The sequence below is a fragment of the Microtus oregoni genome, unplaced genomic scaffold (genome assembly GCF_018167655.1).
Source record: "Microtus oregoni isolate MIOR12 unplaced genomic scaffold, Mior012 000001F_ref0000356, whole genome shotgun sequence".
Lineage (NCBI taxonomy): Eukaryota > Metazoa > Chordata > Mammalia > Rodentia > Cricetidae > Microtus > Microtus oregoni.
In genome coordinates this window covers 2767345-2779727 of record NW_024543060.1, presented here as the reverse complement: position 1 = coordinate 2779727, position 12383 = coordinate 2767345, and the positions used below count along the sequence as shown (strand labels likewise).

Below are 12383 nucleotides of genomic sequence, written 5' to 3'. Positions count from 1 at the left end.
TTGTATAGAGCAGTGCTCGGCTTTATGCCTTAAGGGATCTTTGGCCTTCACACAAGACCGTACGGCTTTTGTTAAACACCTCGGAAGCTGCCAAGCCCTGTTGACCCTCAGTCATCAAAGAAGACATTTTTATCATACTTCCTGTGCATACCTCACACCACGTAGGAGGTCAGTAGAAGGCCGTGGCTCAGTGTTCTCTGGGACTGTGCTGGTGGTACTACGCAGGTTATCCTGCACCTTTGGGGGATTTTCTAAAGAGCTTGCAGCCAGGCTAGAATCAGTTCAGGCCAGGCAGTTTGTACAATGTGCTGCTGCCATTGACGCTTTACATGAACTCGGTGAAGCTGTCTAGTCCAGCTACAATTCAGAAGACTCGTTTTTCAAAAGGGGAGAACTCACACCTGAGCTTTGACTGTGGAAGGGTGAAAATAACCATCCCCAACACATGAGACTTAGGGCTTTGAGAACACATTAGGCATTTGTTAAATGGTTGTACTCTGAAGACGTAAAGGTATCTACACAGAACCCCAGTAGGGCTTTGAACGAGACTATTGAATTGACACAGTGTAAACTGGGCTGGAAACTCAGAAGTGGCAGCCAGCAAGCATTTGTTAGTGACGAGCTGCTGTATTCAAAGTCAGACCTTGCATTTATTGGGCTGCTCAGTGGAGCAAGCAGATGTCTTTGTTCCAAAAGGTTCACTAGCCACACGGGTCCTCATGTCTCATAAGCCACACATACAGTGACTCTGCCTTGCAGCTCAGCTGACTCTTTGCTCACCGGCTTGGCCATGAGGCGCCTACAGCTGGTCCTTGTGGCCTTTGCCTTGCTCTGCTGTGTTCCACCAGGTAAAATGAATCCCTTTGCTTACAGAATTGTGGTGTGAGGCTCTACAAGACCGAGACAAAGGCAGGGCCAAGAGAACAGTAGTAAAAGCAGGAGGAATATGGGCAGAGATGCATGCTGTGGGTCGCTGCAGGGGACAAAGAGATGACCCGAGGGCACTAACAGGAGATGGCTCTCTTCAGAGAAGAACTGGCTCTGAATTTGGGTCTTGAGCATCTCGGAAGCTTGTCAGTGAGGCTGGAGGGATGTGGGCAGAAATGGGGCAGAGGGGAGTGAAAACTCTCTTAGAGCAAAGACAGGACATAAGGTAGAAGGGAAGCTGTCCCCCAAGGACTCTTGGGGCTCCCCTCTCATGGTTGGCTGTTCCCACACTTTCTTGTTTATTTAGAAGTCAAGGCAAATGTTACAGTGAGAAGAATCCAAACACTGAGCTAGTTGTCAGTCTGCATTAAATTCCTTTGTAGCATAGTTGGATCCTGTGAGGGCATCAGATTGAGTAGCCAAACTGTGCTCTGGACAGGGGGGAGTCACGTGAGAATATGGAGAAACCCCCACTTAAGTAACTAACATAGAGGCTTGTGGGTGTTCAGAAAGCTCCTTCTTCCTAACTCAAACCTTCACATTCAAAAGTTGCCACTTGAGAATCAAGAGTGAGCCATGAAAAAGACAGACACACCTGGGCACACACTGAGACGGTTGCTGCTCTTGGGTGTGGCAGGATCTCTGGATACTGCACCGTGTCTCCTCTTGAGTCCTCTGTCTCCAGAGGGGCTGCTCTGCTAGTGAACATGCAGCAGGCAACTTTGCTTACCAGTAGCATTTGACCATACGCTATTCATTTTGCACACATTGATTCTTTCTGCAGATCAAAATCTAATCCATGGGTCTATGCTGGCAGCTAGAAGAGAGAGCAAGGCTTGCCATAGGAGAGAGGGATAGCCCGGGCTACATCCATTCCCATGAACTGCCCCCCCTACCTCCCTGTCCATTATCCCTTGGCTTCCAAGGGCACCTAGGTATTAACATTGATAGACTTAGGTATGGGTTTTAGGTACTTCGAGCCATTTCTTTCCTATTATCCCATAGGATACCCCTGAGTACTCTGTAATTGAGCTAGGACAGGTAACGGGGCACTTAGCAAAAAAATCATTGGACACATCAGGATGGGACTGATGGCTTCTGAATTCTAGGCCCTTGGTCTTCCTTCCTTCAGAATGAAGTTTTGACAACCAAAAGCTACCTGGGAGATGTTTGTGTCTCCTGGTATGGAGTCTCTGCAGACCCCCGGAACTTCTTTGCTGAATGATCTTTCCATGTAGAAAACAGCGGCACGCTGAACCTACTGTGTTGTCCTGTACATATAAATGATCAGTAGTTCATGTAATTCTGGATCATGAGAGCCAATGGCTTATAACAGGGCCCCTGAAAGGTGAGGCCAAAGCAACCAGAAGGGGTGTGTAGTCATAGATATGATGGATATATCTATCCGATTATGTGAAGTTTCTTATTAAACTGTATGGTGAGTTGGAAGTCTAATCTATCCATGACACTGGAGACAATAACTATCACATTAACCTTTTTTTTGTCTGTTTGTAGCTAGAAGCGGACTGAATATTTACATACGACGAATTTTTGATACATGCTGGTTAGCAAAAGGCATTTGCAGGGAAAAATGTCAGAAAGAGGAAATTTATAACATTTTTTGTGGTACTCATTTCCTGTGCTGTATCAGCAAAAAGGACATGCCCACGCTGTTCGTGAAGTAATTGTGAGTATCCAGGCTCTCCTGCCGGTGTCTCTGGGAATTCTGAGAAGCTCAGTCGCACTGTTAAAATGCTGGCTGTGGTCGGTCAGCGCTTCTGTAGGCTTGCCTTTCTTCGGGAAATACTTTGAATTAAATTCTTTGTCGCCTGTGTTTTTCTCATGACCCCATGAGGGACATTTCCTCAGGCGTTTCTAAAGAAGTCCCAGTACCCGTATTTTAAATGTATCAAAGGATCAAGGATAATTCCTTGTATCAAAGGAATTATCTAGTACTTACTTCTTTGAAACATGCTCTTGAGGGGCTGCAGACAGATCCGGGGGTCTCACCCATGCTAAGCAAGGGTTCTACAACTGAGCTAGATCAGCCCCAGTTGGATCCTCCTGGTCTGACTTCTGCTCTGAAATGCTTTGGGGAAATGGATTCCATTGTTTCACGTGACTGTAGTCACCATTTGGTGTGTAGGATTCTGTAGGAGAACTTACCTGTGGCTTTTCCTGGGTAGCTACATGATTGCATCTACAGTTTTCAGTTTGGGACTTTTTACAAGTAGTGTTGTGACAGACATTTCTTTCTTCCTTTTTATAGGTCACATTCAGTTTTAGTAGATCCACGTGTAGTTGCGGACCCAGAAACCTCGCCTCTGTCTCTCAAATTGATTGTACTGATGATTGTTCTCACCTTTGCTGTTACTTCTTATTCTGGCTCCCAGCTAGTGTTTTCTGTCCCCGGCCTCCCTCTAGGGTATGTATACTAATGATACATAGTAACTGAATTCACCTATGATTAATAAACTTTTACTCTCAGGTCATATGTCCTTCTTTGTGACTGGGGTACAGCTGGAAGTTGGAGTACTGTGTATCCCTATTTGCAAAGGGCTTACTCAAGCTTATGTAGAAAATAGGAAAATAAAAGTCACCTGGAAAGCAGCTAAATGGAAGTATTGAGTATGTAGCAGTAGATTTTTCTATTGGTTAGTGAGACGACATCATTTAAAGCTTTCTGTTGGGCAGGGATGCAGCTCGGTTTGCAGAGCGCTTTCCCAGGAGGCATGAAGCCTTGACCTCTTTCCCCAGCCTCTGCTCCCGGGGGCTGAATTACAGGCGTGCCCAACGGTCCTGGGCTTTTGACTTTTCTATCCATGTGAAAAGCAGAGTATGATGTCATCTTACTATTGTGTTCCCATCAACTTCTCCTCTCAGATCTGTCCATTTTTGCTTTGTTTACTTAGATTCTTAGATGTGATGATCACGTATACTTTTCAAATTAAAAAAAAAACATTAGGAAGAACTTGAAATACTTTTTTCTTTCTGTATAAGCTTTCTGACTCTCCCTGACTCTCTCGGAGCAGTATCTGCTTGGCTGTTCTGTAGCTACACCTCATAATTTATCTTTACATTTGTATATTCTCTTTCCCTTTCTATTTTTAGATGGGTTGGTTGTCAGGGATATGTCTCCAAGCCGGTGGGTCTTTCCTTCTGCTTGACCTTGTCTGATGTTAAACCTCCTCACTAAAGATTTCAATTCAGTTATTATATTATTCAACTATGAAATCTCTCTCTCTCTCTCTCTCTCTCTCTCTCTCTCTCTCTCTCTTTGGTGCAGAGTGATTTTTTTTTTCTCACACCCTCATTGAAATTTTGGTTTGGGGAATGGGGAAGTGTCTCCTAATGAAAAGCCTTGCCAGCAATCACACCCAGGCCAGTTAGAAACCTGATCTTCAAGCATTGTCTGGGAGTGAGCAGACAAACAAACCACTTCCAGGTTGAAGGTGGGAGTTGGTTATCCTGTCCATTCTTTCTGTGTTAATGGGGGGAGGGGAGCCACAGAAAGCACTCACTCACGCCTGATTAAAATTGCGCTTGCAACCGGCCGAAATTGTTCATTGCCCTTCCTTCCAAAGGTCAGGAGTTCGATTCCGTCACCCACACGGTGACTAACGGCCATCTGTCCTGAGGTCTGGCGCCCTCTTGTGGCCGGTCGGGGGAAAATTTCGCTTGCTCCTCGTGATCTTATTCTCTGTGGCTCGAAGAGGAACAGTGGACTTTTGATTTTCTTCACTTGCTCATTAGGGTCAGTAGCCTCCTCCAGTCTCCTCACATACCGATGAGACTTGTGGGGACCATTCCTATGTATTGGAAAATACCTATTTATAGAGTTATCGTAGTCCATTCCTATGTATTGGAAAATACCTACTTATAGAGTTATCGTAGTCCATTCCTATATATTGGAAAATACCAATTTATAGAGTAATCGTAGTCCATTCGTTTAACAGATGAAAATCATGTAACTTGTGAGTTTTGGGCAAATCTAAAGAAATTTCTGGGTATCTCTCTATATCTGTATTTTTTCTACCTCAAGCTGGTGAGAATATGAGTTTTTGTGCCCATAAATGACTAGGAGTAAGAGTATTAGTTTATATAAAAACTATATATTTAGTCTTTTGAGGAACAGAGTATTTCCCAAACTGCACCATTTTGCATTTCCACCAGCAGAAGAGAATTAATTGGTCATCATTCTTACCAGTACTTGCTGTTTTCGGATTAAAATAATTACCCTTACTTGTGTATGCAGTCTTAATTCATTGTGACCATTGTGGTTCCTTAATGATTAAGCTTTCTGGAAATCTCTTTATGTGTTTATTTGGCAAACAAGTTCTGTGATTCTAGAGTCTGAGAAGTTCGGGTATCTTCCATCTACAAACTGGGAACTTAGGAAACTCTACACTAGTTCAGCCTGAGTCCAGAGGTCTAAGACCAACGAGTCAGCGGTGCAAACCCGAGACCAAATGGTGGTGAAGACACAAAGGAGCGATTCCTGTTCATGTGCACGGGAGGAAGGGTGAGCCACGAGTTACTTCATGTATCATCATGGCTGTGTTCTCGATGGCCATGTGTGCTACTGGGGTTGGCTCCCCAATCCTGACAGGCTGGTTTCTAGTCCTGCTGCCTCTCAATTGGCCTCAGCTGACTGTTGGAAGAGCCCCGGGCTGTGCAAACAACCCCCCTCTTCCAGTATACGTTTTCGGCAGAGGGAAATTGGAGTAGTATATTCTCCGTGGGAAATAACTGCTCAGCTCCAGGACAAGCTCAACTTTAGTTTTTTATCTTGCACTTTTCTGCCGTTCACCCCTTCTCTTGTCTCCCTGGTAAACTGCTGCCCAGGCTTTAAAGCCTTTCAGAGGATTTTGGTTTTTCTGCCAAAAGTTTCCCCTGGGAACTCTGATTCAATACAAATCTTGTCACATTCGCTTCTGAAACTCAGACAGGCTCTGCCATCTGCTTCCCTGCCCCCATCTCATCTTGAATTTTTTAGCACCTAAAATCCCATTTATATGCTGGTCCCCATCACTACAGTGTCCCAGAGCCTGTGACAGTCATCCCCCATCATGAGCCGCAACAGAATAACTAAAGTCCTATACAGTTCCCAAAGTTCCCCGGACTTAGCTTGTGTTTCTTGCTTTCCCAGGCTAGGGAAACCGGAAACCAAACCCTGTCTCTCTCCTGTCCAGTTTTCTCAGCAATGCCGGTCCTTCCTGGGACCCACGGCCAGCACTAAAGCAAGTGTCCCTAAGGGCTCGTATGGACCAGCCTCTCATATCAGGTCACATCACACAGCTTGGATCTCAAGAAAGGGAAAGCAGTCATGTTGCTCCGTTTCTCAACTTCTTCAGTCCTCAGACTGATCCCAGCTGTCCCCATGACCCATGACCTCATGGGCCATGCTATAAAGGACTCTCTCTCATTTCCGTTTAAAAGACTTCTTCAATTCAAACAGCTCTGATGCAGGTTGATAATTTCCAGTTATAACTCCCAGTTTTCTGTATGGGGCCACTACCAAGGCCCCTGTGTATACACCGAATCATAGATTTCACATCTCCATATTTGTGTGACGGCCTCCACTTATTAAGGAGGCTTGACACTCGTATAGAGAGGGGGCACACTCTCTGCTTCGTTGAGTGGATAAAAGCAAAGGCGGGACGAGGAGAAAGACAGACTTCTATCTCTGCACCACTGTCTGAGCAGGATCGGTCATGTGTCTCCATGCCTCCTGGGATGCTTCACGCGCAGATGGCTTGACTTTGGTGGCACATCTCATATCACTCACAACAGAGGCCATACCACTGCCAACTCAGCAACCAGTGGGGAAGGCGGTCACGGTGGGACCACCCTCATGATGGCTTCACCCTCCGTCAAATCAGCCTTAGTTACACAAAGCCTTGCCACCCACCTCAGGGGCCATGTAACTGCTCAGCCTTACCCCATCTTGGCTTTTTGTCTGTCCATGTTCAGGCTCTAACTGTGTCGTGGGACATTTTCTAGGGATAGGTGAATAGGTGTCTGTTCTCTCCGGGGCACCAAAGACAACCAAGAGATGATTCCAACCATGTGTATTGACAGGTCATTGAGTTTATTGGAGTTGCTTATGGGGGTGGAGTGGGGGGAGATGATGATGATGATAGACCCTCAGGCAGGGGCATCACTGAGAAGCCCATTCCAAGATGGGCGATGCATCCCCAGAGCTTCCTGCACCAGCCTGTAGGGAGCTGCACTGCAGCGTATCCTGGAGTGGCCACCGTGGATGGAACCTCGGAGGCAGGCTTTGTGAGTCTCATAATTGTCTAAGCTTTTAGAGCCTTGGAAGCCTTGTGACCTCTCTGTTTATGTTACACTAGCTAGTGCTACTATCCGTGGATGTTTTCTAGAAATACAATTGAGTTTTGCATATTGACCCATTATCTGGTAACTTCGCTGAACTCTTTTTTTTTTCTTTTAATTTGGTTTTTTGAGACAGGGTATATTTCTGTAGCCCTGGCTGTCCTGGAACTCGCTCTGTAGACCAGGCCAGTCTCAAATCAGAGATCCACCTGTCTCTGTCTCCTGAGTGCTGGGATTAAAGGCGTGTACCACCATCACCACCGGACGTGAACTAATTTCTTAGTTCCCATAATTGTTTTCAATAGATGCTTTGAGATTGTCCATGTAGCTGATCTGAGACAAGAGGTTTTCTTTGTATTTAATTGGTGGCCTTTGACCTTTCCTCTTCATCACACTGTATAGTAATCCTCCCCACCCCTCTGTAAGACACTGAGAACAGGTACTTTCTTCTTTATTTTATTTTTTTAGTGTTTGTGTGTGCATGAGTTTTTTGCCTGCAGGTATGCCTATGCACAATGTGTGTGCAGTGCCCCCAAGAGGTCAGAAGAAGGCGTCAGACACCCTGGAATTTAAGTTACAGGTGGTTGTGAGCCACCATGTGGGTGCTGGGAATTGAACTCAGGACCTCTGGAAGAAGAGTCAGTGCTCTTAACCACTGAGCCATCTCTCCAGCCCCTCTCCTTGCACTATGACGAATGGAACTCTCGTTGCCAGAATTGGCACAAGCACCTTTACCCACCGAGCCATCTTCATGGCCCTGTTTATGTAACTCATGTCTTTCACAACGAGTAGTGACAGTAACCAGTGTCTAAAGTGTCGCTTGCACATTTTTTATGGCTCAGATCTGAAATGCCCCGCAAAGGCTCTTCTGTTGAAGCGTAGTCTTCAAGACAGCAGCTTTAGAGGAGTAAGCAGATGGTGAGGGCTCTGACTTCCTTAGTCCAGCCTGTGCTCCTGAGGTGATGGGCTTTGGGGAAGTGAGGGAAACTTTGGAGAAGGGCACCAGTTGAAGGGCGCTAGTCCTGACTGAGCATGCGCCAAGGACTACGTACTGTCCCAGGCTTCATTCCTAGGTTGGCAGCTTTGCTCTGTCACATGCTCCCTGCCCTGGCATTCTGCCTGGTGCTGTTCCAGGAGCAAGGAACCACAGGACTGTGGGCTGAAATCTTTGAAGTACGAGCCAAAGCAAACGTTTCCCCTTTTAAGTGGCATTCCTTGGGGATTTTAGCCACAGCAACGAAAACTAATGTGTTAACATGGGCGCCTTCTATGTTTAACGACATCCCAGCCCCAGGGACAGAGTGTTTTCTAGGTTAGAAAGACATTTAAAACTGGAGAGGACAACTTACCCATGAGTTTGTACCCGAATCCTCCCTCGTTAGAACTCTAAATGAGGACTCCGGACTAAAAATGAGGGTGTATTAAGGGGTTTGTTTGTTTGTTTGTTTTTGTTTTGAGTCTGCCAGTAGAGGCTGTTAAGCTTCCACGGAAGGCCATTGACCCAATGCAAAAACATGTCATTTTCATGGCTCAAGTGTTGAGCCGGGCGGTGGTGGCGCACGCCTTTAATCCCAGCACTCGGGAGGCAGAGGCAGGCGGATCTCTGTGAGTTCGAGGCCAGCCTGGTCTACATGGCTCAAGTGTTTTCCAGCCCCAATTACTTTAACTACTAAGACTCTCTTGGAAGGCTAGGGCTAAACTGGGTCAAGGTTAGATCATTGTCTTGGTTAAATAATATGATGTACACAGCGCATCTGTGCCCACCCACCAGAGTCTCCCTAGTAGGCAATGTAGAAGTTCAGATGACATTTAAAGACAGGAAGCTAGCTACAAAGTGTCTGGGACCATCTGCCCTTGGCCTAGAAACCTTACACAATGGACTGGGAAACGAGGGGGTGAGAGGATTAAAATCTGTTCTGACGAGGAGCAGCGGTGCCCCAGGAGGTTGAAGGCCGTGTCATAACCCCATGACTTAGGTCTATAAAAACTACACAAATTTAAAAAAAACTCCCCATCTCTAAAATCATCCAATTTACACACACGAGTAAACGAATTAAATATATAGTCATTAAAAAGAAATCCAAGCCGGGCGGTGGTGGCACATGCCTTTAATCCCAGCACTTGGAAGGCAGAGGCAGGAGGATCTCTGTGAGTTCGAGGACAGCCTGGTCTACAAGAGCTAGTTCCAGGACAGGCACCAAAAACTACAGAGAAACCCTGTCTCGAAAATCCAAAAAAGAAAGAAAGAAAGAAAGAAAGAAAGAATTCCAAACGACCAATTAAATTCTGAAAAGTGTTCAGTCTTTTTATCTGTCAGGAAAATGAAAAATCAAAAGTGCATATTCCAGGGGATGGAGAGACGGGTCATTCACCGCCTGCACTTTAAATTGCAGAGGACCCTGGCTTGATTCTCAGCTTCCTCAGTGGCTCCCAACTGTAATTCTGGTTCTATAGGGCCCGGCTCCCTCTTCTGGTTTCCACTGGCTCCTGCAGGTAAGAGGTGTACATAAACTTAATACAAGTACAACACGCATTTGCCATTCACATTTTAAAAAATAAATTCTTTTTAAAAATTATTAAAATGTCTCCAGATCCCATCTCACTTGTGTCTGGGTGGCTATCATCAAGCTGTCGCACGGCAGTGGGGGTGGGGCCGCGGGAGCCGGTCACAGCTGTGTATGTTGGCCGTGGGAGGAGGCGGCGCCCGGCTCTCACGATGATGGCCGGGTTGCAGGCGCTGGTGCAGCGGGTGCTGCGCACACTGGTGTGGCGGGCACTACACGCACTGCTCTGCCCGCACTGTACGCTCATCTCGGCGCTGCGCGTGTACCCGGGCACCTGGAGCTGGATCCGGCGGCTCCCCAAGCCTCTGGCGAACCGTGGGAACCCTCGTCGCAGTCCCTGCCAGCACCCATATCAGCACCCTCACTTGCACCACCTCCCACACAGGGACCCTGCGCTGGCAGCCATGCGCCCTGGGTTGCGCTGGCGCGCCGACGGCCGGACCCTACACAAGCTGCCAGTGCACTTGACTCTGCTGATCACGGAGCTGGAGCACAGCTTCTCCGACGTGGCGAGCATCGTGGTGTGGTGCGTGGCCGCGGGGATCTCCTACGTTAGCGTCTACGACCACCAAGGTATTTTTAAGAGAAATAATTCCAGACTGATGGGGGAAATTTTAAAACGACGACAGGAACTTTCGGGCTTAGATTGTTCCAGATACTCAGCAGAGTTGGAAGAGAGTATTGACAAAGACGGTCTAGTTTTAAATTGCTGGTCGGCAGTGCAGGTGCTGTCCCCAGAAGACGGAAAAGCGGACGTAGTGAGAGCCGCCCAGGACTTCTGCCAGTTGGTGGCGCTGCAGCAACGGAGAGCCACAGATCTGAACGTGGACGTGTTTGACGGCTTGCTTCGTTCCCAGGGCTTCCCGGATCCGGATTTAGTACTGAAGTTTGGTTCTGTGGAGAGCACACTAGGCTTTCTCCCTTGGCAAATCAGACTGACTGAGATCATCTCCTTGCCATCTCACCTCAACCTCAGTTACGAGGACTTCTTCTCTGCCCTTTGTCTGTACGCGGCGAGTGAACCGCGTCTGGGAAAGTAGTGGTCCCTGTTCGCACGATGCGATTCAGGCTTTTGAAACAAAGGACCCCAGTGATGTTTACATCACTCTGATGTTTACAAAGTACCTATAAGACCCTGTGCACATCTAGTTCATAACCTTATAATTTATCAGCAGACGCAGAGTATCTTACTTGAGAGTGCCCGTGTGTGTTTGGAAAGAAACAGAGAGGCAGCCGGGAATGCAGCAAATAGGTGGGAGCCTTCGGCTTTAAAGGCCTCAGCTATACAACTTCCCCGGTTTTGTGAATTACAGGGGTGATTAGAGCTGGCCATTTGGAGTGGGGTGAGGGTAATTTTTGTTCAGCTTATCCTAGTAACCAAACTTTTATTTTTAAGACTAATATATTGACTTATTAAATGGGAGTATTCTCATTTTGAGGGCGATTCAGAGGAGCGGGATCCTGTATTCACACTCAGGTTCAGAACAACTCTCTCTCCTCGGGTTTCCGGCCGCTTCCATTGCTTTGTTCTAGGAAGCGATGACTTTCGAATACTGCTTTGGTGCCTGTGTTCTAAATTGTGAAGATCATTGGGAAAAGTAAAATCGTTCAGTATTGAATGAAGTGCAGAAAATAAAAATTTTAAATGTTGAATTAGGCAATCAAAAACTAGATTAATAATCTTTTTAGAGGGGGCTGGAAAGATGGCTCAGCGGTTAAGAGCATTGCCTGCTCTTCCAAAGGTCCTGAGTTCAATTCCCAGAAACCACATGGTGGCTCACAGCCATCTGTAATGAGGTCTGGTGCCCTCTTCTGGCCTGTAGGAATACACGCAGACAGAATATTGTATACATAAATAAATAAATATTTAAAAAAAAAAACCTCAACAATAATCTTCTTAGAGGTGGAAAATTCCCTAAAAAGGCAGTTTTTGATGCCTTAGCTGGTATGCGTATCATGCGACAAACATTTCCATTAGCTTTTGATTAAAATGAGCATTTGAGAAAAGCTACCAGGCAGCTCATTTCCTCCGAAGTAGCCCATTCCCCTTCCGAGTAACACCTGGGGTTCCCTCCGCCCCTCAGTAAATCTCAGGAACAGTCTTGCATAGATGTTTAAGTAGGATGGAGCCTTTGCCATCAAAGTCCAGGAAGACAATTTAGCTTGATTATTTATGTTCTCTAGTGTCCCAGAGAATAGGCTCTGTTACTTTAAGAATAAGTCTGTTCTTGACAGGGATTTAATGTTTTTCCCATACTGCTCAAGTTCTGATGGCAGCCACTCTTTATATGTGATGGACAGTTTTCCAAAAGCTCTTCCCAGCAAGAGTCATGCACACCTAGAGTGGAGCCCTTTAAATACCAGGCCCCAGAAATCGGAAAAACAGTCAAGAAAAAAAACTGCATTTGAAAAGTATAATCCAGAATAGCTTCTCAGATTCAGAGGGGAAGAATATGTTTTAGCTTGGAATTACAAACCCCAATTATGATGTTAAAAATATACTTACAATAAAAATGATTAAAATAGCGGGCGGTGGTGGTGCACGCCTTTAAT

General features: G+C 46.2%; 2 protein-coding genes across 2 annotated transcripts; both read left to right on the top strand.

The window, feature by feature from the left end:
* The first annotated feature begins 790 nt into the window (after positions 1-790).
* Positions 791-2612, top strand: Defb135 (defensin beta 135). The gene is made up of 2 exons (XM_041663802.1): positions 791-848; positions 2443-2612. The coding sequence occupies exons 1-2, from the start codon at positions 791-793 to the stop codon at positions 2610-2612; spliced, it is 228 nt and encodes a 75-aa protein (XP_041519736.1).
* A 7373-nt stretch (positions 2613-9985) lies between these two features.
* On the top strand, positions 9986-10870 carry LOC121458323 (dehydrodolichyl diphosphate synthase complex subunit Nus1-like). The gene has a single exon (XM_041667526.1). The coding sequence runs from the start codon at positions 9986-9988 to the stop codon at positions 10868-10870; it is 885 nt and encodes a 294-aa protein (XP_041523460.1).
* The last annotated feature ends 1513 nt before the right edge of the window (positions 10871-12383 follow it).

Bases quoted from the DNA above. Each gene is read 5' to 3' on its own strand.
- Defb135 (XM_041663802.1), top strand. From the start codon at position 791: ATGAGGCGCCTACAGCTGGTCCTTGTGGCCTTTGCCTTGCTCTGCTGT. The intron at 849-2,442 runs GTAAAATGAATC...GTCTGTTTGTAG, and splicing joins GCTCTGCTGTGTTCCACCAG to CTAGAAGCGGACTGAATATT.
- LOC121458323 (XM_041667526.1), top strand. From the start codon at position 9,986: ATGGCCGGGTTGCAGGCGCTGGTGCAGCGGGTGCTGCGCACACTGGTG.